This window comes from Haematobia irritans, chromosome 4 (assembly GCF_050003625.1).
Source record: "Haematobia irritans isolate KBUSLIRL chromosome 4, ASM5000362v1, whole genome shotgun sequence".
NCBI lineage: Eukaryota > Metazoa > Arthropoda > Insecta > Diptera > Muscidae > Haematobia > Haematobia irritans.
The window spans coordinates 184,509,774-184,536,158 of NC_134400.1; the positions used below are offsets into that span (position 1 = coordinate 184,509,774).

The 26,385-nt window shown below is 29.6% G+C and overlaps 1 protein-coding gene across 1 annotated transcript; it reads left to right on the forward strand.

Moving 5' to 3' along the window:
* Window positions 1–1,861: 1,861 nt before the first annotated feature.
* bin (biniou) lies at window positions 1,862–24,158 on the forward strand. Its single transcript, XM_075307584.1, has 4 exons — window positions 1,862–3,238; window positions 12,540–12,813; window positions 13,016–13,400; window positions 22,089–24,158. The coding sequence occupies exons 1-4, from the start codon at window positions 2,106–2,108 to the stop codon at window positions 22,550–22,552; spliced, it is 2,256 nt and encodes a 751-aa protein (XP_075163699.1). The 5' UTR covers window positions 1,862–2,105; the 3' UTR covers window positions 22,553–24,158.
* Window positions 24,159–26,385: the final 2,227 nt, after the last annotated feature.

The following is a 26,385-nucleotide window of genomic DNA, read 5'->3' on the forward strand; positions in this document are numbered from 1 at the left end:
TCAGAAATGTCACCAGCATATTACTGAGGTAGGATAATCCACCGCTGAAAAACTTTTTGGTGTTCGGTCGTAGCAGGAATCAAACCCACGACCTTGTGTATGCAAGGCGGGCATGCTAACCATTGCACCACGGTGGCTCCGTTTGAAAAAAAAGCGCAACGTGACCCCATTTGTCGAAATCGGGCGATACATATATATGGGAGCTATATCTAAATTTGATCCGATTTCTTCCAAATTCAATAGCGTTCGTCCTTGTGACCAAAAAAATCCCTGTACCAAATTTCATCAAAATCGGTTAATAATTGCGACCGGAATCCTGTGAACAACAAATACATGGACAGACGGACGGACGGACACCAAGCGCTAGATCGACTCAGGAGGTGTTTCTGAGTCGATCGGTATATATTTTATGGGGTCTAAAATCAATATTTCTGGTAGGCACATTTTTTGGCAGATCAAACTTATTATACCCTGACCACTATGTGGTTTAGGGTATAAAAAATTAAAATTCACCAATAAAAAAATTTAAAAAGCATGTTATAAAAATTTAATGAAATTTAATGATAAAATAAAGATCATCAATGGGAGTACCCCTTCTGGAAGTGCTCTTAAAGTTGTGCCTTTAGGTTAGGTTAGGTGGCAGGCAGCCCGATGTAACAGGCCCACTTAGACTATTCAGTCCATTGTGATACCACATTGGTGAACTTCTCTCTTATCACTGAGTGCTGCCCGATTCCATGTTAAGCTCAATGACAAGGGACCTCCTTTTTATAGCCAAGTCCGAACGGCGTTCCACATTGCAGTGAAACCACTTAGAGAAGCTTTGAATTTCTGAGAAATGTCACCAGCATTACTGAGGTAGGATAATCCACCGCTGAAAAACTTTTTGATGTTCGGTCGAAGCAGGAATCGAACCCACGACCTTGTGTATGCAAGGCGGGCATGCTAACCATTGCACTACGGTGGCTGGTTGGGTCTTTGGAAGAACTTCCAATTTTTTTGCTGGGTATATGATATCCATAGTGGTTTTCTAAAGCTCGTCTGGGACAAACTTTTTGATTTGACAAGATTTTTTGTTGTTTTCGCGCATAGTAGTTATCATATTTCCTACATTTTAAAAGACGACTTAATATCTCAACATTTGGTAGAGGGGCAAAGTCAATATTGTCTTGCCAAAAAAAAACAAAAAAAAACATAAATGTGAATGTCCATATTTCAAGGTCCTCTAAAGGAATGGTCCAACAATAATACCATCAGCTTTTTATTATTTAACAATATTTGCAACATCAGCAAAATGAGAAACAAACAAATGTTCCAAGACTCAAGTTTGTTTGATTTGCTCCCCATAGGAAACGGAATTGTTTCTCACTCATTTACAGTTCAACATAAAGAGAGTAAATAATCATCCAATTAGCCTTCTCCCATTATCTTCAAGAACAAGAGAACCAGTAAATGCTCAATATGAGAGCATCAAATATCTCAAAAACAATAACAACATAGGCTAAATAGCCAAGCAATCATCTATACACCCACATATGGTGCCATAAGGAATCCATTCAGGCATATTCCACTGTTTCAACCATAAGATCACATATAAGTGTGAAATTAACCCATGATGGAACCAACTATCGATATACTCAACACATGAATACTCTTGAGTTGGCTAATTATAGCTGATCTATGGCTTCTGAGATGAGCAAATGGGGGGGGGGGGGAGTAGATGAGTTTTTTTTTCTTTTGTGAGTATGTAAAGGATTTTCGAGTAGATTTTGTTTTGAATTCTGTCGAATACAATAACTGAGGCATGACCAAAGCAGAGAGCTTAGTTCGTTTGGAGTAATGCTAGTGATTGGACGTGATCGTGAAAACGGTTTCAAATACGTGAAAATTTCGGGTATATCTTTTCTCTAGGAATTTCTGAATTAAATGCTAAAGTGTTGGTGATTTAGAGAGTGTACAGTGACTAGTGATTTTTCCTTAACAATTGAGAAAAAAGAAACAAAACAAAACAAATTTTAAATTGTTAAAAAAAAAAAAAAAAAAATTAAAACAAAATCAAAAAATTGTAAATATTTAAAGAAAATATTTAAAGAAAAACAAATACCATGATCAAAAGTGAAGACATGCTGGATACGGGACCCTGTGGTTCCCTTAATGCTCCACATCATCACCATGCAAATCTTCATCAGCTAACGAGCCATCATTCATCCTTGTATCGTAATCTACCATCGAATATTTTGGCCTCATCCAATTTCCAACCCATCATGTATAGTAATGATCATTCGGTGATGCGCATGCATCAAAATTCGCCAGAAATGCCTGATGAGAAACCTTCAACGCTTTCATATAATGAACGCAAATATTATGCCACCATGATGACTCAATCGGATTCCATGAATTATGGTCTAACGTCATTGCACAGCATGGCCACACCACCAGCTTCCACTAGTCCCATATCATATGGTGTACTACTGCCCAACCCCCAAGGAGTGGTGGGCCAACATGATACTGGTGTTCTAACTACGGGACCCCACTCGGCAAACTCATCACCCTCGAATCGTACACCATCGGATAGTGACATGCATTACCATCATTCGACCCCAACAGGGTCTGCAAATAAAATTGTTAATCTATTGCCTGCTTCATTGAATCACCATTATACGCCGACCATAAAATATTGTTCAAGTAAACCAAGTACGGATTATCATCTACACAATGATTCCGAACAAATGGACGAACATTCTCCACATCATCAGCATCATATAAGTAACCAACAACAACAACAACAGCACCAGCTACAAAATCCTCCTCACAATAATTTGGATAATTTAAATTCGGGAAATTCTCCAGATCTTCTACATCACTCGCTGCAACATCAACAGCATCGTATTCAGCATACATCAAGTTCAGGTGGTGTTATTACCCCTAATACCACCAACAATCATTTGCATACATCAACTCCCAATAACACCGCTTACTCAACCAGTTCCTCCCCAGCCAAATCTGTACAGTCAAATCAAAGTGATCCAGGCAGTAACTCTAAACAACAACAGCAGCAGCAGCAACAGCAATCCTCATCCTCTCAGGATATATCTTCACCTGATACTACGAAAAAATCTGGTATTAGAAGGCCTGAAAAACCTGCCCTTAGCTATATCAATATGATTGCCATGGCCATTAAGGAGTCACCTACGGGAAAGTTGACCTTGAGTGAGATTTATAGTTTCTTGCAAAAAAGGTAAGAAATCGATGTTTTTATATTTTATGAGGGAATATTCTAAATGAAATAAGAATATAAGGGAGAAACTTCGACCGAACCCATATTTAATTTTAATTTATATTTAAGTAACATCTACCAAAATTGGCATATTAGAAATTTTCCTAAAGGCATCAGCCCAAAAGGACCTGTGTAGAGATTGGGGTCTACAATCAAAAAACGATTACTAGAACCCCAAAGGTCAGACCTTCCCTTAAGGATGTTGGTATTATTTTGGATCCAAAGATGCGACTAAAGATATTTTTTAGAAAGCCATCTACAAAATTAAAATTAATTCTCTTTTGTTGAATTTTAATTCTTTCATAAATTTAAAAATCCGTATTATTACTGATTTTTAGTAAAATGTTTTCTTAATTTCAAAAAAAAGCTATACATGGGAGCTATATCTAAATCTGAAGCGATTTCCACCAAATTTGGTACAGACAGTTGGACTATTAATTAATTAACTTCCTGTGCAAAATTTCAAGTAAATCGGAGTAAAAGATTGGCCAATGTGGTCATATGAGTGTAAATCGGGCGAACGATATATATAGGAGCTATATCTAAATCTGAACCGATTACAATAAAATATGGCACACTTGGCTACACTACTAATTGTACTCCGAGTGCAAAATTTCCACCAAATTGGGGTAAAACTCTGGCTTCTGGGACCATATTAGTCCATATTGGGCGAAAGATATATATGGAAGCTATATCTAAATCTGAACCAAAACACATACTTCTGCCAAATTTGAAGTCGATTGAATTAAAACTGCGACCTAGACTTTGATTACAAAAATGAGTTCACAGACAGACGGACATGGCTATATCGACTCAGGAGCCCACCCTGAGCATTTTTGCCAAAGACACCATGTGTCTATCTCGTCTCATTTTTGGTGTTGCAAACATATGCACTAACTTATAATACCCTGTTCCACAGTGTGGCGCAGGGTATAAAAAGGCCGATCAAATACGTAAATAATTCAGTTTGACAAAATTTTCTATAGAAATAAAATTTTGACAAAATTTTCTATAGAAATAAAATTTTGACAAAATTTTCTATAGAAATAAAATTTTGACAAAATTTTCTATAGAAATAAAATTTTGACAAAATTTTCTATAGAAATAAAATTTTAACAAAAAGTTCTATATAAATAAAATTTTGACAAAAATTTCTATATAAATAAAATTTTAACAAAAATTTCTATAAAAATAAAATTTTGACAAAAATTTCTATAGAAATAAAATTTTAACAAAAATTTCTCTATAAATAAAATTTTGACAAACATTTCTATAGAAATAAAATTTTGACAAAATTTTCTATAGAAATAAAATTTTGAGAAAATTTTCTATAGCAATAAAATTTTGACAAAAATTTTCTATAGAAATAAAATTTTGACAAAATTTTCTATTGAAATAAAATTTTGACAAAATTTTCTGTGGAAATAAAATTTTGACAAAAATTTCTATAGAAATAAAATTTTAACAAAAATTTCTATATAAATAAAATTTTGACAAAAATTTCTATAGAAATAAAATTTTGACAAAATTTTCTAAAGAAATAAAATTTTGACAAAATTTTCTATAGCAATAACATTTTTACAAAAATTTCTATATAAATAAAATTTTAACAAAAATTTCTATATAAATAACATTTTGACAAAAATTTCTATAGAAATAAAATTTTGACAAAATTTTCTAAAGAAATAAAATTTTGAGAAAATTTTCTATAGCAATAACATTTTTACAAAAATTTCTATATAAATAAAATTTTAACAAAAATTTCTACATAAATAACATTTTGACAAAATTTTCTATAGCAATAAAATTTTTACAAAATTTTCTATAGAAATAAATTTTTTTTTTTTGAAATTTTGACAAAAATTTCTATAGAAATAAAATTTTAACAAAAATTTCTATATAAATAAAATTTTGACAAAAATTTCTATAGGAATAAAATTTTGACAAAATTTTCTATAGAAATAAAATTTTGAGAAAATTTTCTATAGAAATAAAATTTTGACAAATATTTTCTATAGAAATAAAATTTTGACAAAATTTTCTATTGAAATAAAATTTGACAAAATTTTCTGTGGAAATAAAATTTTGCCAAATTTTCTGTGGAAATAAAATTTTGAGAAAATTTTCTATAGAAACGAAATTTTAACACAATTTGCTATAGAAATAAAATTTTGACAAAATTTTCTATAGAAATAAAATCCTGATAAAATTTTCTATAGAAATAAAATCCTGATAAAATTTTCTATAGAAATAAAATTTTGACAAAATTTTCTATAGAAATAAAATTTTTACAAAATTTTCTATAGAAATAAAATTTTTACAAAATTTTCTCTAGAAATAAAATTTTGACAAAATGAAATGAAATGTTGATAAAAAATAAATTTTTTTTTGTAGAAATAAAATTTTTTTTTTTTTGTAGAAATAAAAAAAATAAAGCTTTCACAAAAATTTCTATAGAAACAAAATTTTGACAAAAAAATCTAAAGAAATTAAATTTTGACAAAATAAAAATAAAATTTTGACAAAATTTTCTATGGAAATAAAATTTTTACAAAATGAAATGAAATGTTGAAATTTTCTATAGAAATAAAATTTTGACAAAATTTTCTATAGAAATAAAATCCTGATAAAATTTTCTATAGAAATAAAATTTTGACAAAATTTTCTATATAAATAAAACTTTGACAAAATTTTCTATAGAAATAAAACTTTGACAAAATTTTCTTTACAAATAAATTCTTGACAAAATTTTGTATAGTAATAAAATCTTGACAAAATTTCCTATAGAAATAAAATTTTGACAACATTTTCAATAGAAATAAAATTTTGACAAAATGAAATGAAATGTTTATAAAAAATAAAATATTTTTTTTTAGAAATAAAATTTTGATATAGAATAAAGCTTTCACAAAACTTTCTATAGAAATAAAATTTTGACAAAAAAAATCTAAAGAAATCATATTTTGACAAAATAAAAATAAAATTTTGACAAAATTTTCTATTGAAATAAAATTTTGAAAAAATGAAATGAAATGTTAATAAAAAATAAAATAAAATTTTTTCTGTAGAAATAAAATTTTGAGAAAATTTGCCATAGAATAAAATTTTGACAAAATTTGCTATAAAATAAAGTTTTGACAAAATTTTCTATAGAAATAAAGTTTTGACAAAACTTTCTATAGAAATAAAATTTTACAAAATTTTCTATAGTAATTACAATTTAGGTAGATTATTTTTGGGGATCGGCTATATATAACTGTAGACCGATATGGACCAAATGGAATGGTTGTTTGCGGCCATATACTAGCGCAATGTACCAAATTTTAACCGGATCGGATGAATTTTGCTCCTCCAATAGCTCCGGAGGTCAAATCTGGGGATCGGTTTAAATGGGGTTATATATTTAATACCGGTATGGACCAATTTTTGCATGGTTGTTAGATACCATAGGCTAACACAATGTACCAAATTTCAACCGGTTCGTGTGAATTTTGCTCTTCCAAGGGGATCTGGAGTTCAAATGTGGGGATCGGTTTGTATGGGGGCTACATATAATTATGAACCGATCTTGACCAATTTCTGCATGGTTGTTAGTCATGTACCAAATTTCTGCCGGATCGGATGAAATTTGCTTCTCTTAGAGGCTCCGCAAGCCAAATCTGGGGATTGGTTTATATGGGGGTATATATAATTATATACCGATGTCCGGATCGGATAAAATTTGCTTCTCTTAGAGGATCCGCAGGTCAAATCTGGGGATCGGTTTATATGGGGGCTATATATAATTATGGGCCGGTATAGACCAATTATTGCATGTTTGTTAAAGACCATATACTAACACCATGTACCAAATTTCAGCCGGATCGGATGAAATTTGCTTTTCTTAGAAGAATCGCAAGCCAAATTTGGGGTTCTGTTTATATGGGGGCTATACGTAAAAGTGGACCGATATGGCCCATTTGCAATACCATCCGACCTACATTAATAACAACTAGTTCTGCCAAGTTTCAAGTCGGTAGCTTGTTTCGTTCGGAAGTTAGCGTGATTTCAACAGACGGACGGACATGCTCAGATCGACTCAGAATTTCACCACGACCCAGAATATGTCCGTGATGCTGAATACCAACAGCTGCACTCCATTACTTGCAGTGAAAACAGTTTACCTAATTCCAAAGATTTTGTCTTCACTTAAATTAGTTTTGAACTAATTTCGAGCGAAAAACCCAAGAATTTACTCTAAGTATACATTTAAGAAACAATTTACTTTTAAATTTAGGTTTTACGTACTTGATTCTACAATACAAATCTGCATTTATTCTTTGTGTATCTGCTTTTTTTCTTAAGAACCTCAATCGCATGGAACATAAAGCTGTTTTGCAACTCAAACCTCTTCACATGATATGTACCGATATTTGAGATTAATGACATTGTATCGCAATGTTACCAATGAGCTTTGATCGGTTGACAGAAGAAACCCTCCAAAATCGAATTAATAAATTTCTTGAGAAACGAGGTCTGAAAAGCGATAAATAAACATAAGAAATGTGAATAGACTCAATTTTCACTCAAAAATGTTTATTTTGATTTCAAAAAAAAAAAAAAATAAAAACGTTCGATCTATTGATTTTGTTGCAAGCATTTCGTTCGATCAATTTTGATAAACAATATGCCATAATAAATGTCTCAAATTAAAGAATTTGAATTTTTTGATTGGAATATGAATACAACGAAAGATATGGATATATTGATTGAGAGGTGTATAGAGCAAAATGAAATATGTTATATGGGAAATTAATTTTTAAGAAATTTAGATTTTATATCAATTAATTGTATTTCATTGAATTTAATCGTATTTATTTAATTTTAATTGTAATTAATTTAGTTTAATTTAATGTTAAACATACATTGGCAGAAAAAGCTTGTTTAATATTAACGAAGTTTATCATTTAAATTAAGCCAATGAAACGATTTCATAAATACAATTATACTCTTTGTTATTGTAACGATTTTTTCAATTAAATAACTGCACTTTTCGTTGTTTTCATTGTTGCCGATATAGAAAATGTCATTGACTTAAATTTAATGGAAATTTCTTTGAATTGAATAAATAAAACAATTTAAAATTAGTAGAAAGAGTTTTGTAAGAAGACATGTAAGGCGCAATCTCTCTGGTATGGTGGTGGTATTTACAATAAGCACGGTTGCGACAATTGGTAGAATTCTATCAACAATTTTAGATTTTTTACTGTTTGGTAGATTGGTCATGTTGTGATTGATTTTGCAAAATTTTGCTGCAACTCAGAGGTACTTAACAAATTTTCTATAGAAATAAAATTTTGACAAAAATTTCTATAGAAATAAAATGTTGACAAAAATTTCTATAAAAATAAAATTGTAACAAAATTTTCTATATAAAAAAAATTTGACAAAATTTTCTATAGAAATAAACTATTGAAAAATTTTTCTATAGAAATAAAATTTTGACAAAATTTTCTATAGAAATAAAATTTTGACAAAATTTTCTATAGAAATAAAATTTTGACAAAATTTTCTACAGAAATAAAATTTTAACAAAATTTTCTATAGAAATAAAATTTTGACAAAATTTTCTTTAGAAATAAAATTTTGACAATATTTTCTGTAGAAATAACATGTTGGCAAAATTTTCTATAGAAATAAAATTTTAAAAAGCTTTTCTATAGAAATAAAATTTTGACAAAATTTGTTATAGAAATAAAATACAGTGCTTTGCCCAAATAAATTCGACAAACATTTTTTTCTTTTCCTCTGTTGGTTAATCTGCTCTTGTAGTTTAGTCAACGCAATGGTTTTAAAGCTGAGATCAAAACAACAAATATGATTGAAGTACAAACCAACAATAAACAAGTAAGGAAAGTCTAAAGTCGGGCGAGGCCGACTATATTATACCCTGCACCACTTTGTAGATCTAAATTTTCGATACCATATCACGTCCGTCAACTGTGTTGGGGCCTTTATATTAAGGTTTGTCCCAAACACAATTTTAGTAAAAAAAAATAAGGGAAACATTTAAATCTGAAGAAATTTTAAGGAAACTTCGCAAAAGTTTATTTATGATTTATCGCTCGATATATATGTATTAGAAAATTAGGAAAATTAGAGTCTTTTTTACAACTTTTCGACTAAGCAGTGGCGATTTAACAGGGAAAATGTTGGTATTTTGACCATTTTTGTCGAAATCAGAAAAACATATATATGGAAGCTATATCTAAGTCTCAACCGATTTCAATCAAATTTGGCACACATGACTATATTACTAATTGTACTCCTTGTGCAAAATTTCAAGCTAATCGGGATAAAACTCTGGCTTCTGGGTCCATATAAGTGCATATAGGGCGAAAGATATATATGGGAGCTATATCTAAATCTGAATCGATTTTAACCAAATTTGGCATGCATAGCTACAATGCTAGATCTACTCCCTGTGCAAAATTTCAACCAAATTGGGCCAAAACTCTGGCTTTTAGGACCATATTAGTCCATATCGGGCGAAAGATATATATGGGAGCTATATCTAAATCTGAATCGATTTCAACCAAATTTGGCATGCATAGCTACAATGCTAGATCTACTCCCTGTGCAAAATTTCAACCAAATTGGGCCAAAACTCTGGCTTTTAGAACCATATTAGTCCATATCGGGCGAAAGATATATATGGGAGCTATATCTAAATCTGAATCGATTTCAACCAAATCTGGCACGCATTGCTGCAATGCCAAATCTACTCCCTGTGCAAAATTTCAACCAAATTGGGCCAAAACTCCGGCTTCTGGGACCATATAAGTACATATCGGGCGAAAGATATATATGGGAGCTACATCTAAATCTGAACCGATTTCAATCAAATTTTGCACACTTGACTATACGACTAAGTGTTATGTTTGTACAAAATTTCAAGCAAATCGGTATAAAACTCTGGCTGCTGGGACCATATTAGTGCATATCGGGCGAAATATATATATGGGAGCTATATCTAAATCTGAACCGATTTCTTCCAAAATCAATAGGGTTTTATTCTGACCCAAATTAGGAACATGTGCAAATTTGAAGGCGATTGGACATAAATTGCGACCTAGACTTTGATCACAAAAATGTGTTCACAGACAGACGGACGGACGGACGGACAGACGGACATGGTTATATCGACTCAGGGACCCACCCTGAGCATTATTGCCAAAGAGACCAGTGTCTATCTCGTCTCCTTCTGGGGGTTACAAACATATGCACTAAATTATAATACCCTGTTCCACAGTGTGGCGCAGGGTATAAAAACAAAATAAAATTTGGACAAAATTTTCTATAGAAATAAAATTTTTACAAAATTTCCTATAGAAATAAAATTCTGACAATTTTTTCTATAGAAATAAAATTTTGACAAAATTTTCTATAGAAATAAAATTTTAACAAAAATTTCTATATAAATAAAATTTCGACAAAAATTTTTATATAAATAAAATTTTGACAACATTTTCTATAGAAAAAAATTTTGACAACTTTTCTATAGAAAAAAATTTTGACAAAATTTTCTATAGAAATAAAATGTTAACAAAAATGTCTATAGAAATAAAATTTTAACAAAAATTTCTATATAAATAAAATGTTGACAAAAATTTCTATAGAAATAAAATGTTGACAAAATTTTCTATAGAAATAAAATGTTGACAATATTTTCTATAGAAATAAAATTTTAACAAAATTTTCTATAGAAATAAAATATAGGGCTTTGCCCAAATAAATTTGACAAACATTTATTGCTTTTCCTCTGTTGGTTAATCTGCTATTGTAGTTTAGTCAACGCAATTGTTTTAAAGCTGAGATAAAACAACAAATATGATTGAAGTACAAACCAACACTAAAAAACAAAAACGAAATAAAATTTGGACAAAATTTTCTATAGAAATAAAATTTTGACAAAATTTCCTATAGAAATAAAATTTTAACAAAAATTTCCATATAAATAAAATTTTGACAAAATTTTCAATAGAAATTAAAATTTGCAAACATTTTCTATAGAAATAAAATTTTGACAAAATTTGCTATAGAAATAAAATTTTAACAAAAATTTCCATATAAATAAAATTTTGACAAAATTTTGTATAGGAATAAAATTTTGACAACTTTTTTTTATAGAAATACAATGTTGACAAAATTTTCTATAGGAATAAAATTTTGACAAATTTTTCTATAGAAATAAAATTTTGACAAAATTTTCTATAGAAATAAAATTTTGACAAAATTTCCTATAGAAATAAAATATAGGGCTTTGCCCAAATAAATTTGACAAACATTCTTTTCTTTTCCTCTGTTGGTTAAGCTGCTCTTGGAGTTTAGTCAACGCAATGGTTTTAAAGCTGAGATCAAATCAACAAATATGATTGAAGTACAAACCAACAATAAAAAAACGAAACAAAATTTGGACAAATTTTTCTATAAAAACAAAATTTGCTATAGAAATACAATTTTGACCAAATATTCTGTAGAAATAAAATTTTGACAAAATTTTCTATAGGAATATAATTTTGACAAAATTTTCTATAGAAATAAAATTTTGACAAATTTTTTATAGAAATAAAATGTTGACAAAATGTTCTAAAAAATAAAATTTCGACAAAATTTTCTATAGAAATAAAATGTTGACAAATTTTTTATAGATATAAAATTTTGAAAATTTTTTTATAGAAATAAAATTTTGACAAAATTTCCTGTAAAATAAGATTTTTTCGTTTGGTAGTTTTTGGCAAATGTGACAACAAGACATCATATATCGAAATTTGAGGACATGCATTGCCCTGCAAACTTCAAGGCCGGATGAACGGGTTTCTACTGAAGTTACCGAATTGGACAATGGGTAAATGTTATGTCCTTAGAGGGTATCTACTGACGGGTTGTTTTGCAGCTCTCTGGTATGGGCCGCCATAACAACCGATGGTCTCTCGCCACTCGTATTCACCGAAAACAAATGCCGAGTGCTATCGTAAAAATGTCCTAAAGCAGTATTGAGCAAAGCTGTAGGGTTCAAACAGGATTCAGCTCGGCTTAAAATGAAGGTTTCTCACTTCTTTTCCATCGCACAATTGCCACCAAAATTTTCGTTGGACTTTTGCGTTGACACTAAAACCAAAGAGTCGATATTATCATTTTTGCATTTTCAGTCCATTGTGATACTGAGTGGCTCTCCTACTGTACAATATTATTAATTGTGTGTGTGTTTTTTTAATTTCAGATTTGAATTTTTTCGTGGTCCTTATATTGGTTGGAAAAATTCCGTTCGCCATAATCTAAGCTTAAATGAGTGCTTTAAAAAGCTTCCCAAAGGCATGGGAGTTGGAAAGCCTGGAAAAGGTAACTACTGGACAATAGAACAAAATTCCGCCTATATGTTTGAAGATGAAGGCAGTTTACGAAGAAGGCCTCGTGGTTATCGATCAAAATTGAAGGTGAAACCTTATGCAGCCGCTAATGGATTTTATGCCACAGGATCATATGAAACGGGAATGGTAAGTTAGGCGGGGAGAGGTGGTAAAAATGAAGTCGACTTTTTCTTGTTTTTGGATAGGACACACAATTTTTTCTAATGACTGTTCTATGTCCTATTATAAGCAAAAAATAATTGGAGCTAAATTGTCACTTTCCTTTCTTTGTGCCACTAAATGTCATTGTTAACTTATGTTCCTTTTTTTCTCCCATATTTTCTTTCAGGATAATCCCAATTTCTATACCTCCCAAGCATTTACCTCCTATGAACCATATTCAAGTTCAACGGCATCCGGAAATTTCTCCGATACTTGGGGTGGTCCACATGGTGGCCATAGCCAGGCACCATTACCTCAGTACTCGAATATTGCCACATCCGCCTCAGTAATGCAACACAATAGCAGTCCGACACCGCCTATGGCCCATACATCAGCTCCAAATAGTTCATCGCCAGCACCTCCAAACTCTTCAGCGGCGGCAGTGGCGACGGCAGCGACTTTACAATCAAATTCCAGTATGGATTATGCATCTCTGGTGGCAGCTAGTAATGGTTACTCACCATATGGTTCAACAGCCACAAGTGGCGCCTCTACATACAACATAGACAATGGTAAGTAGTGTTCCCAAAGGATTGATATGAAGGGGAAGGGAGATTTTATGATCATATTGTTCAACTATCAGGGTGATCGTGTCAATCTTAAAGAATTAAATGACTTTAATCGACCATTAAACAGGTCGTTAAGATATTTTGTCGGCAGGGATGTATGTGGAGAGAAAGAGGTTATGAAAATGGCGGCTGGAGGGTAGAGATATCTCTATAATTTTTCCGAAGGTGATATAAGAGTTTTATTTTCTGCGGAACGGAAATTTAGACAAGAGAAGATTTTTTTTAACACAAAATACTTTTTTTATAAAGAAAATAAACGAAATGAAAGAAATTAGAGATAATCGTTGCAGCGTTTATCATATATTCGTGTTTATTTGCACTTGAAGAAAACATTTTATAACAAAGGGAGACTTCGTTTAAAATTTCTTTGCCGAAAGCATGTTTTCTTTGTGTGTATATTACTGTTGGAAAATTTCGTTTATTAAAGGATGTTTGTTTTCGTTCCATTCTGTCAGATTAACTATAGTTCCACACGCAAAGAAAAAAAAAACGTTTGGAAAACGTGTACCGAAAACGTTTTTCTTTTGTTAGAGTTTTTTGAATTGCATCGAAAATTTTAAACTTTTATCACCAAAAAAATTCGTTTGTTACAAACTTTTTATTTTTTCAATAAAAAAAAGTTATTTTTGAAACAACAACACAGTCCATTTCGTTTATATCAAACACTGTTCTTTTCTGACTTTAGGTCTTTAATAAGACACATTTTAAAGTTCAAAATTTAATATAAAATGTTGAACATTTTTTCGGAATCTTCCGAACATATCTGGAATATATGTAAAAAAAAAAACAAACAAAAACTTTGGTCGAAGCAGGGATCGAACCCACGACCCTTGGCATGCAAGTTGGACGTAGCAACCACTGCTCCACAGTGCCAAACTAAATGTTTGTTTCTGTTAAATAAACTTTGTTTATTCGGTTCGTGGGCGCCGCAAGCTATATAAATATAACTTATATGGATATTTATCTATTGATGACCATAACAGGTACATAGCTCAGTGGTTAGTGTGTTGGCTTACAAAGTGCATGGTCCGCGGTTCGATTCTCCGTCCAGCCGAAAGGTAAAAAAAAAATTAAAAATTTATAAAATTGTATAATTTCTTCTACATTGTTGGTATTACAGGAAAAGGTGTTAAGAACTAAAAAATCTCGTGGATGTGAGGGAAAATGCAATTAGCAAGAAAACAATGTTTTCTTGAGTTTGTCTTTATGAAATTGAAAAAGTATATACCTTTCTTCCAAATACACTTCCTTACAGCGAAAAGCAAATGAGAAACGAACTTTGTTTGTCTAAAATTTCGTTTGGGAGGAAAGAATTATTTTTTTGCGTGCATTTAGTTCCTGTGAATAATGTCAATCATTTAGCTTTTAACCCTCTTCTATGACCTAACATCTCTAATTCATAAAGGTGGGTACTATGTTCGGTTTTCGTGTCGAAAACCAGGTTAATTTTACGAAAAACATAGTACTTACCTTTAGAAAGTAATGGAAGAGGAGGAAACACTTTTGTGTGCATTATATGTCATCTATAAAATTCAACAATTTTCACTATAACCTTCTCAAGGTGAAAGAGAGGGAGAGACAGTGATATATATTAAATAAGAAAAGAGGACTATGGAAATAGGGGATGCGGAAGTAGTACAGGCCGGCTTATTTGGTGGACTGTTTATTGGAACTAGTACGTTTCGGAAAGACATACTAGTTTTAGTGTAGGTCCAATATAATCCATAATGGGACAAAGTAAACCCTATAATTTTAGAATCAGTTTAGATTTGTTCATATTGGATATCTTTGGCATGAATTATGACCTTCAAACGGCCAGCAAAGCAATCACACGCTGCAAAAATGGTAATTTTTACCAAAAATGGTAGATTTTTTACTGTGTGATAGATTTGTTTTGGCAGATTTTGCGAAACATTCATCTCCAACTAAGATATACTTCAATTCTCTATAGAAATAAAATTTTAATAAAATTTACTATAGAAATTAAATTTTAATAAAATTTACTATAGAAATAAAATTTTGACAAAATTTTCTATAGAAATAAAATTTTGACAAATTTTTCTATAGAAATAAAATTTTAACAAAATTTTCTATAGAAAAACAATTTTGACAATTTTTTTTTATAGAAATACAATGTTGACAAACATTTCTATAAAAATAAAATTTTTGCAAAAATTTCCATATTAATAAAATTTTGACAAAATTTTCTATAGATATAACATTTTGACAAAATTTTCGATAGAAATAAAAATTTGTCAAAATTTTCCATAGAAATAAAATTTTGACAAAACTTTCCATAGAAATAAAATTCTGACAAAATTTTGCGAATCATTCCTCTTCAACTAAGAGGTACTTAAATTCTCTTTAGAAATAAAATTTTAACAAAATTTTCTATAGAAATAAAATTTTGACCAAATTTAATTATATGCAAATTTTTGTTAAAATTTTATTTTTATAGCAATGTTTGTCAACATTGTATTTCTATAAAAAAATTTGTCAAAATTTTATTTCTTTAGAAAATGTTGATTATATTTCTATAGAAATAAAATTTTGACAAAATTTATATAGAAATAAAATTCGGACTACCTTTTCTATAGAAATAAAATTTTGACAAAATTTTTTATAGAAATAAAATTTTGTCAAGATTTTCTATAGAAATAAAATGTTGACAACATTTTCTATAGAAATAAAATACTGACAAAATTTTGCGAATCATTCCTCTTCAACTAAAAATTTTCTATAGAAATAAAATTTTGATAAAATTTTCTATAGGAATAATATTTTGACAAAATTTTCTATAGAAATAAAATTTTAACAACATTTTCTGTAGAAATAAAATGTTGAGAAATTTTTCTTTAGAAATAAAATGTTGACAAAATTTTCTATAGAAACAAAATGTTGACTCTATTTCTATAGAAATAAAATTCCGACTGCCTTTTCTATAGAATTAACATTTTGACAAAATTTTCTATAGAAATAAAATTTTGGCAAGAGTTTCTATAGAAATAAAATTTTGACAACATTTTCTATAGAAATAAAATTCTATTTGTAGAGTTTGTAAGGCTTGAGGTCATGTTGAAATAAAACAACTCAAACGCAGTGGCTAGCAAGCCAATTCGTCTTATTAAAATATTTAATTTCCCTGAGGACGGACAACGATGGTGTTCGAAATATTGGAAAGAATTTAAAATAAAACACTATAAAAAACGAAGATTTTATTTTGTTTTATTACAACATGACCTCAAGCCTTACAAACTCTACAAATAATTATACTAAAAGTTCAACCATACAACAACTACAAGAAATAAAATTCTGACAAAATTTTACGAATCATTCCTCTTCAACTAAGAAGTACTTCAATTTTCTATAGAAATACAATTTTGACAAAATTTTCTATACAAATAACATTCGGACTATCTTTTCTATAGAAATAAATTTTTTTACAAAATTTTCTATAGAAATTATTTTATTTTACAAATTTTTTTTTATAGAAATTATTTTTTTTACAAAATTTTCTATAGAAATAAAATTTTGGCAAAATTTTCTATAGGAATAATATTTTTACAGAATTTTTCAATAGAAATAAAATTTTAACAACATTTTCTGTAGAAATAAAATGTTGACAAAATTTTCTATAGAAATAAAATGTTGACAAAATTTCTATAGAAATAAAATTTTGACAAAATTTATATAGAAATAAAATTCGGACTACTTTTTCTAGAGAAATAAAATTTTGTCAAGATTTTCTATAGAAATAAAATTTTGGCAAAATTTTCTATAGAAATAAAATTTTGTCTAGATTTTCTATAGAAATAAAATTTTGACTACATTTTCTATAGGAATAATATTTTTACAAAATTTTTAATAGAAATAAAATTTTAACAACATTTTCTGTAGAAATAAAATGTTGACAAAATTTTCTATAGAAATTAAATGTTGACAAAATTTTCTATAGATATAAAATGTTGACAATATTTCTATAGAAATAAAATTTTGACAAAATTTATATAGAAATAAAATTCGGACTCCTTTTTCTATAGAAATAAAATTTTGTCAAGATTTTCTATAGAAATAACATTTTGTTAAGATTTTCTATAGAAATAAAATTTTGACAAAATTTTCAATAGAAATAAAATTTTGTCAAGATTTTCTATAGAAATAAAATTTTGACAACATTTTCTATAGGACTAATATTTTTACAAAATTTTCAATAGAAATAAAATTTTGTCAAGATTTTCTATAGAAATAAAATTTTGACAAAATTTTCTATAGAAATAAAATGTTGACAAATTTTTCTATAGAAATAAAATGTTGACAATATTTCTATAGAAATAAAATTTTGACAAAATTTATATAGAAATAAAATTCGGACTACCTTTTCTGTAGAAATAAAATTTTGTCAAGATTTTCTATAGAAATAAAATTTTGACAAAATTTTCTATAGAAATAAAATTTTGACAAAACTTTCTACAGAAATAAAATTTTGACAAAATTTTCTATAGAAATAAAATTTTGTCAAGATTTTCTATAGAAATAAAATTTTGATAACATTTTCTATAGAAATAAAATTCTGACAAAATTTTGCGAATCATTCCTTTTCAACTAAGAGGTACTTCAATTGTCTATAGAAATAGAATTTTGCCATTTTCTACACAAATAACATTCGGACTACCTTTTCTATAGAAATAAATTTTTGACAAAATTTTATATAGGAATAATATTTCAAAATTTTCTTTAGAAATAAAATTTCAACAACATTTTCCGTAGAAATAAAATGTTGAGAAAATTTTCTATAGAAATAAAATTTTGACAAACCATTCGATAGAAATAAAATTTAGACAAAATTTTCTATAGAAATAAAATTTTGACAACATTTTCTATAGAAATAACATTTTGACAAAATTAACCAAAAGAGGAAAATTGTGTCAAATTCATTTTGTATTCTTTCAGGATTTGGTAGATTTGTGGCAACCGTGTTCTGCGGTATTTTGGAAATGTTTGTCTGCACTCAAAAAAAAAGTGAACTCTCTATTTCACTAAAGCCAATTTAACTTTATTTTAGTTCATGGAATTATTATGTTTGGAGAAAGTTTCCTTTACTCTAATAATTTTTTGTGCACGTAAGTTAAATTAACTAAAACCGAGGAAAAAAATATACTCAAATGAGACATAAAGATGAACTAAATTCGTGTCTTCCACAAAATAGTTCAGAATTCCTTTAAATTTGTAAATTTTACCATAAAAGCGTCCATCATGAACTTCGTATGTCACTAAAGACATTCTTGCAATTTTGAACACCAAGTTTTTCCTTCAAACTACAAAATTTTCTTTAACGAGTGAGAAAACTTAGTTATGTCAAATAAATTTTCTTGAATTTGTCGGAAAATATTTACTTATTTTTATGACATCGGCGTGATGCCAACGCTTGTAATACTGTTTAGTTAAAATTTTCTAAAAATATTCAAAATTTTCTAAAATTAACCGAAAGTTTTCTTCCTGGTGGGTTCACTGTTTTTTCAGTGTGTGTAGGACTTCAATGCTGGCTCTAAAATATTTTCGCGATAATATTAAGCATTTATTTTGTGCCCACGGTCGATGAGTATTTATGACCGCGGAGCGACCACAGGCCCTTACGGCAGTCTACATCAGTACTATCGATATCGGCGATTGAATTCTGGTGGCCAATCGAAGGCGCAAGTTTTCATCTGACCTCTTTGGCAAGAAAACCCGATACTTTTGTTTGTTCACAATCTGCTCAATTTGGAATGGCATCTCATAGGAGACAACCAAATTTGGTAAATGGCCATTTATAAATTCTTACTCGACGTCAAGTATAAACAAGTAAGGAAAGTCTAAAGTCGGGCGGGGCCGACTATATCCGCCAAATGTGTTGGGGGCTATATATAAAGGTTTGTCCCAAATACATACATTTAAATATCACTCGATCTGGACAGAATTTGATAGACTTCTACAAAATCTATAGACTCAAAATTTAAGTCGGCTAATGCATTAGGGTGGAACACAATGTTAGTAAAAAAATATGGGAAACATTTAAATCTGAAGCAATTTTTAAGAAACTCCGCAAAAGTTTATTTATGATTTATCGCTCGATATAAAGGGTGATTCTTTTGAGGTTAGGATTTTCATGCATTAGTATTTGACAGATCACGTGGGATTTCAGACATGGTGTCAAAGAGAAAGATGCTCAGTATGCTTTGACATTTCATCATGAATAGACTTACTAACGAGCCACAACGTCGAATTTTCAGTGAATGGGCCCTAGAAAAGTTGGCAGAAAATCCGCTTTTTTATCGACAAATTTTGTTCAGCGATGAGGCTCATTTCTGGTTGAATGGCTACGTAAATAAGCAAAATTGCCGCATTTGGAGTGAAGAGCAACCAGAAGCCGTTCAAGAACTGCCCATGCATCCCGAAAAATGCACTGTTTGGTGTGGTTTGTACGCTGGTGGAATCATTGGACCGTATTTTTTCAAAGATGCTGTTGGACGCAACGTTACGGTGAATGGCGATCGCTATCGTTCGATGCTAACAAACTTTTTGTTGCCAAAAATGGAAGAACTGAACTTGGTTGACATGTGGTTTCAACAAGATGGCGCTACATGCCACACAGCTCGCGATTCTATGGCCATTTTGAGGGAAAACTTCGGAGAACAATTCATCTCAAGAAATGGACCGGTAAGTTGGCCACCAAGATCATGCGATTTGACGCCTTTAGACTATTTTTTGTGGGGCTACGTCAAGTCTAAAGTCTACAGAAATAAGCCAGCAACTATTCCAGCTTTGGAAGACAACATTTCCGAAGAAATTCGGGCTATTCCGGCCGAAATGCTCGAAAAAGTTGCCCAAAATTGGACTTTGCGAATGGACCACCTAAGACGCAGCCGCGGTCAACATTTAAATGAAATTATCTTCAAAAAGTAAATGTCATCGACCAATCTAACGTTTCAAATAAAGAACCGATGAGATTTTGCAAATTTTATGCGTTTTTTTTTAAAAAAAAGTTATCAAGCTCTTAACAAATCACCCTTTATATGTATTAGAAGTTTAGGAAAATTAGAGTCATTTTTACAACTTTTCGACTAAGCAGTGGCGATTTTACAAGGAAAATGTTAGTATTTTGACCATTTTTGTTGAAATTAGAAGAACATGTATATGGGAGCTATATCTAAATCTGAACCGTTTTCAACCAAATTTGGCACGCATAGCTACAATGCTAGTTCTACTCCCTGTGCAAATTTACAACTAAATCGAAGCAAAAAATTGGCCACTGTGGTCATATGAGTGTAAATCGGGCGAACGATATATATGGGAGCTATATCTAAATCTGAACCGATTTCAACCAAATTTAGCAAGCATAGCTACAATGCTAATTCTACTCTCTGTGCAAAATTTCAACTAAATCGGAGTAAAAGATTGGTCACTGTGGTCATATGAGTGTAAATCGGGCGAACGATATATATGGGAGCTATATCTAAATCTGAACCGATTTGGCTGATATTTTGCAAGTTTTTCGAGACTCATAAAATATTCGGATGTACGGAATTTGAGGAAGATCGGTTGATATACACGCCAATTATGACCAGATCGGTGAAAAATATATATGGCAGCTATATCTAAATCTGAACCGATTTTTTCCAAAATCAATAGGAATCGTCTTTGAGCCGAAACAGGACCCTATACCAAATTTTAGGACAATCGGACTGAAACTGCGAGCTGTACTTTGCACACAAAAATACACCAACAGACAGACAGACGGACATCGCTAAATCGACTCAGAATTTAATTCTAAGACGATCGGTATACTAAACGATGGGTCTCAGACTTTTCCTTCTTGGCGTTACATACAAATGCACAAACTTATTATACCCTGTACCACAGTAGTGGTGAAGGGTATAATTATGACATGTTTCGAGTAAAATGTGTCTAGAAAATAAATTCTTGAAATACATCTCTTACTTTTGAATATGTTTTAGTTTCACGGTTTAGTTTGCAGTCATACAAAAAAAAGAAAACTTTTTTGTTTCCGATATTTTCATAACAAATTCACCTCAGTTCAAAAGAAATTTCTTTTATGTATAGATTCACATTTTATATGAAATCTCTAATTGGTAAAAGTCTAATTCGTATTTTTAATTTTTTGGAATGTAAGTAGAAATAAAATAAAAATTAATGTTTTGTTACCTAAAATTAATAGTAATATTATAATTAAAAAATTCAGTTAAATAATTAAATAATCTAAGCATTCCCATTAATCGTAGTTCCCGTTTAGCTTCGATTTATTTTTCAAATGGTTTTTTAAGAGCAAATACATATATTCGAACTTATTACAAGTTAGCCAAGAATATTTTTTAAAGTTAAAAGAAATTTTGGTTTGTCTAAAATTTCATTCCTGAGAAAAGAAACGGATTTTGTTTTTTTTTTTTTTATTAAAATTTTTGTACTTTAATTATAAGACTTTAATTTTGTTGTACAGCATATGCTTAAATAAATAAATAAAAAAACTCTTATGGAAATATATATATACTTCAGTTTTTCATATATGCAGTTTGCAATAGATGATTCGATGAAACTTAATTTTCATTTTATATTTCTTTTCATTTTCTTTTTAAGGTCTACGTTCAATGTCTTTAACGCAAATGTCCTCATTGTCGACACTCTCTTCACATCACCACCAGCACCCCCACCATCACAATACATCTATACATCACACAGCCTCGTCCATGACACCTCCTCCCTCTGCTTCGTCATCATCAGCATCACTGATCCATGCATTACCACCGCCACCAATCATAACATCAACGGCCAACAGCATCAGCACAACCGTGATACTACCACCCACATCATCCGAATCGGAAATGATTGATCGCAAACCTATATTTTTGCCCTCAATGACACCACCTTCAGGGGCTATAGGTACCCCTCCACTACACCATCAACATCAGCAAAACCACCATCATGCCCAACATCAACAGCATCAACTGAATGTGGGAGGGGGAGATGGCGGTGGATCTTCGGGTGATAATGGCAGCGGTGATTCCTCCTCGTATTATGAGCACATTAAATATTCTAATTAACCCATATAGGTTATTGTAATACATTTTGGTGTTAAATAGTCTTCAGTGAAAATGTAAAAAAGGCTTAAATTTATAAATAGTTTATAGTTAATATTTTTAAAAAATATATAAATATTTTTTAATTTTATTTTAGTTTATTTTTAACAGGATGTCTTTATTTGTATTTCAACTAAAATTAAAAATTAAATATTAAAACTATTATATTATGTAAATGTGATAAAAGCAAATGTTTTGAAAACAAATATCCAAGTATTATTAACATTTTCGAATATGTTTTATATACAATTTTTATTAGTTTATCTTATGTTTAAAGTATTTGTTAATTTAAATTATTAACGTTTCTGTATTTCAAAAACATCGCTGGGAGATGGACTATGGCTAAAATTTTTCATTGGACAGAGAGAGAGAGAGAGAGAGAGAGAGGGAGCGAGCGAGCGTGAGAGATGTCAATTTGTTCGCCATTAGGATCACCAAAACAAAGTTTGTGTATATTTTATAAAGATTTTTTGTTAAAAAAAGTCGAAAAATATTTTCTAATTGACTCGATGCGATACGAATTTTTCGACTAATCGACGTTATGTCAAAAAAAAGTCGAAAAGTAGTCCGGTTTTTAAAGTCTTAAAAATCTCGATTTTCAAAAAATTCAAAAGTCCACTTATCGACCTGGTCAAATTCGACTAATCGACAATTATTCCAACTGTAAAAAAATCGAAAGCAGCAATTTCAAATGAAAGGGGGATAATGCCGCTTAAAATGCGTAAGCAAAGTAGAAAATCGCGATGTTAAAAGTCGATTTTTCAATAATCACAGAAAGACCACAAATTTGAAAAAATCGGAAAATATACAAAATTGCAAAATTGATTTATCCATTTTTTCTTTTAAAAGAAGTACACCTAGACCTCGCTTTGCGTCGCAGATACGTTCCAAAAAACACGACGCAACATTAATTATGAGTTTTTATGGCAAACCATGCAAAGATTGGAGACAGATAACAACGCAACTTTGAAAATCTAACGACGCAAAGTGAAAACTACACAGAAAAAAATTTCACGAAAAATTTTCCAATAAAAATTTTAATTGAGTTTTAAAAAATATTCAATTAAAAATTTAATTGATTCAACAAATTTTTTTAATTGAAACAAAAATCAATCACAAAAATTAATAGTATCAATTAATTTTTTAATTGGATCAATTAATTTTTTAATTGACCTTCAATTAATTTTTTAATTGATACTATCATTTCTGTGATTGAAGACATTTCAATTAAAAAATTAATTGGATCAATTAATTTCGTGATTGAACCAGAAAAAAAATTTTTTTGTGTGTAGTACTAATTCAGCAGCGACGCAACTTCGAAACAACGCGAAACGAAACGACGCAAAGCGAGGTCTAGGTGTATACGATTTATTTTGTGATGAAAATTCCTTACAAAAAAGTAAAAAGGCGCCATGTCAAAAACTGGATTTTTCAATAATAGCAGAAATAATACAAATTTGAAAAAGCTGGAATGTAGACTTTTGCAAAAGTAAAAAGTCGATTTTTCCGAATTTAAAAAAGGTAGTCTTTTGCCAAATTTGAAAAGATCAACTTTTTAAAAGTCTTTACACTAAAAAAAGGTAAAGCCAAAGTCAATTTAACTCTATTTTAATTCTTGGAAATTATTATGTTTTAGTTCAAATTTCTCCAATCTCATATTGAAGAAATTTCTTTGACTTTAAAATTTTTTTTTGTACGTTAATTAAATGAAATAAAAAATGGAGAAAAATATTAAATTATAAAAAAATTAGAATTTTTAAAAAGCATATATTTAACTAATAATTGAAATAATTATAAAATATAAATTTTAAAAAGCATATATTTAACTAATAATTGAAATAATTATAAAATAAAGACTTTCTAAAAGTGATATTTCTAGACATTATCAAATTTTAAACGTATCCTGTTCCCTTTTTTGAAATGGCTGCCCGATGATTTAGCCACAATTTTAAAACGTTGGTATTTCAACAATTTCAAAGAATTTAAACAAGACAATATTTTAAAAAGACCAACCCATAGTACCCTCGCATTATTTTGTCAACCACAATGTGCTCGGTCTATATGTCCATAGAAATGGCTCGAGTAGCTTTGATGCTACTAATACAGTCCAGTTTTTGGTTTGATGTCTGAAATACCAAATCGAATTTTTATGCTGCCCAAATTTATAATTCCCTTTTGATCACGAACTCTAAAGACAATTCAAATGTGGATTTATAAAATTTTATAAAAGTAGTTTTTTTTTTCAATATTCAAAAAACTTCATCATTTTTGTAAAAGTTAAATTCTTTTATAAATTTTTGTAAAAAAGTGTTTTTCTTATAAGTGAATTTCTTCAAAATTAACAATATTTAAAAACTATGAAATTTTTCGACATTATCCCACTATGCCCACTATTTCAATAGATCGCGTAGCTTTACTGCTTCTAGTGCGGTCGAATATTTGGCGAACTCGATTAGTTGAATTTAAAGATTACAAATACAATATCTACCGGGATCCTATAAAAACAAAAACTATTAGTTGAAAAGTATCGATTCTGGAATTTTGTATTCCTAGTTTAGCAAAAGCTTTTTACAATGTAAGTGTGAGAGAGATAAATAACACATTCAAAATGTACACACAAAAAAAAATTTTTTTCTGATTCAACCACGAAATGAATTGATCCAATTAATTTTTAATTGAAATGTCTTCAATAACAGAAATGATAGTATCATTTAAAAAATTATTGAATGTCAATTAGAAAGTTAATTGATCCAAATAAAAAAATTATTGATACTATTATTTTTGTGATTGATTTTTGTTTCAATTAAAAAATTTGTTGAATCAATTAAATTTTTAATTGAATGTTTTTTTAAAACTCAATTAAAATTTTAATTGGAAAAATTTTCGTGAAATTTTTTTGTGTGTAGTAGAAAAAATTGCCATAAAATTTTTTTCTTGTCCCCCATCCCATTGTGCGATGTTCATTATAATGCATTGACCCTAAAATACCAAAGTTTTTGAAATCTCTTATATAAGAGACATATTAGTATTTGTATATATCCACATCTGTATTATTTACTAGTATATACTTTGCATAAATTCGGAAGACGTATTTTTCCAATACAATTAAAACAGCTAGGGTTGCCAAATAATAAGTTAACGTTGTAGTATTGCCTCCTAAGGCTTATTAGAAAATAAGCTTCTAGATCATTACAAATAGTTGTCGCTTATATATACAATTATAAAACCAACATGTATAGAATTTTATTTTTAAGAGTATTACTATGCAATTAAGTGACTTTTTGTTTATAATAAAAGTATTGAAAAATAAATCTAACCGGAATGATTTCTATACGTTACTCAATGGGAGAATTTTAGGCTAAATAGCTATGGCTTATGGTTGCAGCTACAGGCTTTAAATCTAGGATAAATAATATTAAAATTCGTTACAGATCTTATTCATCGAATTTTTAATCTCTTTTTGCGATATATTAATAAGGGTGTTCATGTACAAACAAATACCAGTTTCAAAATCTAAATTATGGAAGTACCTGCAAAGTAAAAACATTTTTACTAATTCTAAACAAGTAAGGAAAGTCTAAAGTCGGGCGGGCCGACTATATTATACCCTGCACCACTTTGTAGATCTAAATTTTCGATACCATATCACATCCGTCAAATGTGTTGGGGGCTATATATAAAGGTTTGTCCCAAATACATACATTTAAATATCACTCGATCTGGACAGAATTTGATAGACTTCTACAAAATCTATAGACTCAAAATTTAAGTCGGCTAATGCACTTGGATGGAACATA

Excerpts from the sequence above, each read along its gene's own strand:
- bin (XM_075307584.1), top strand. The coding sequence starts at position 2,106 with ATGATCAAAAGTGAAGACATGCTGGATACGGGACCCTGTGGTTCCCTT. Across the intron at positions 12,814-13,015 it reads GATCATATGAAACGGGAATG|GATAATCCCAATTTCTATAC; the intron begins GTAAGTTAGGCG and ends ATTTTCTTTCAG. Across the intron at positions 13,401-22,088 it reads TACATACAACATAGACAATG|GTCTACGTTCAATGTCTTTA; the intron begins GTAAGTAGTGTT and ends TTTCTTTTTAAG.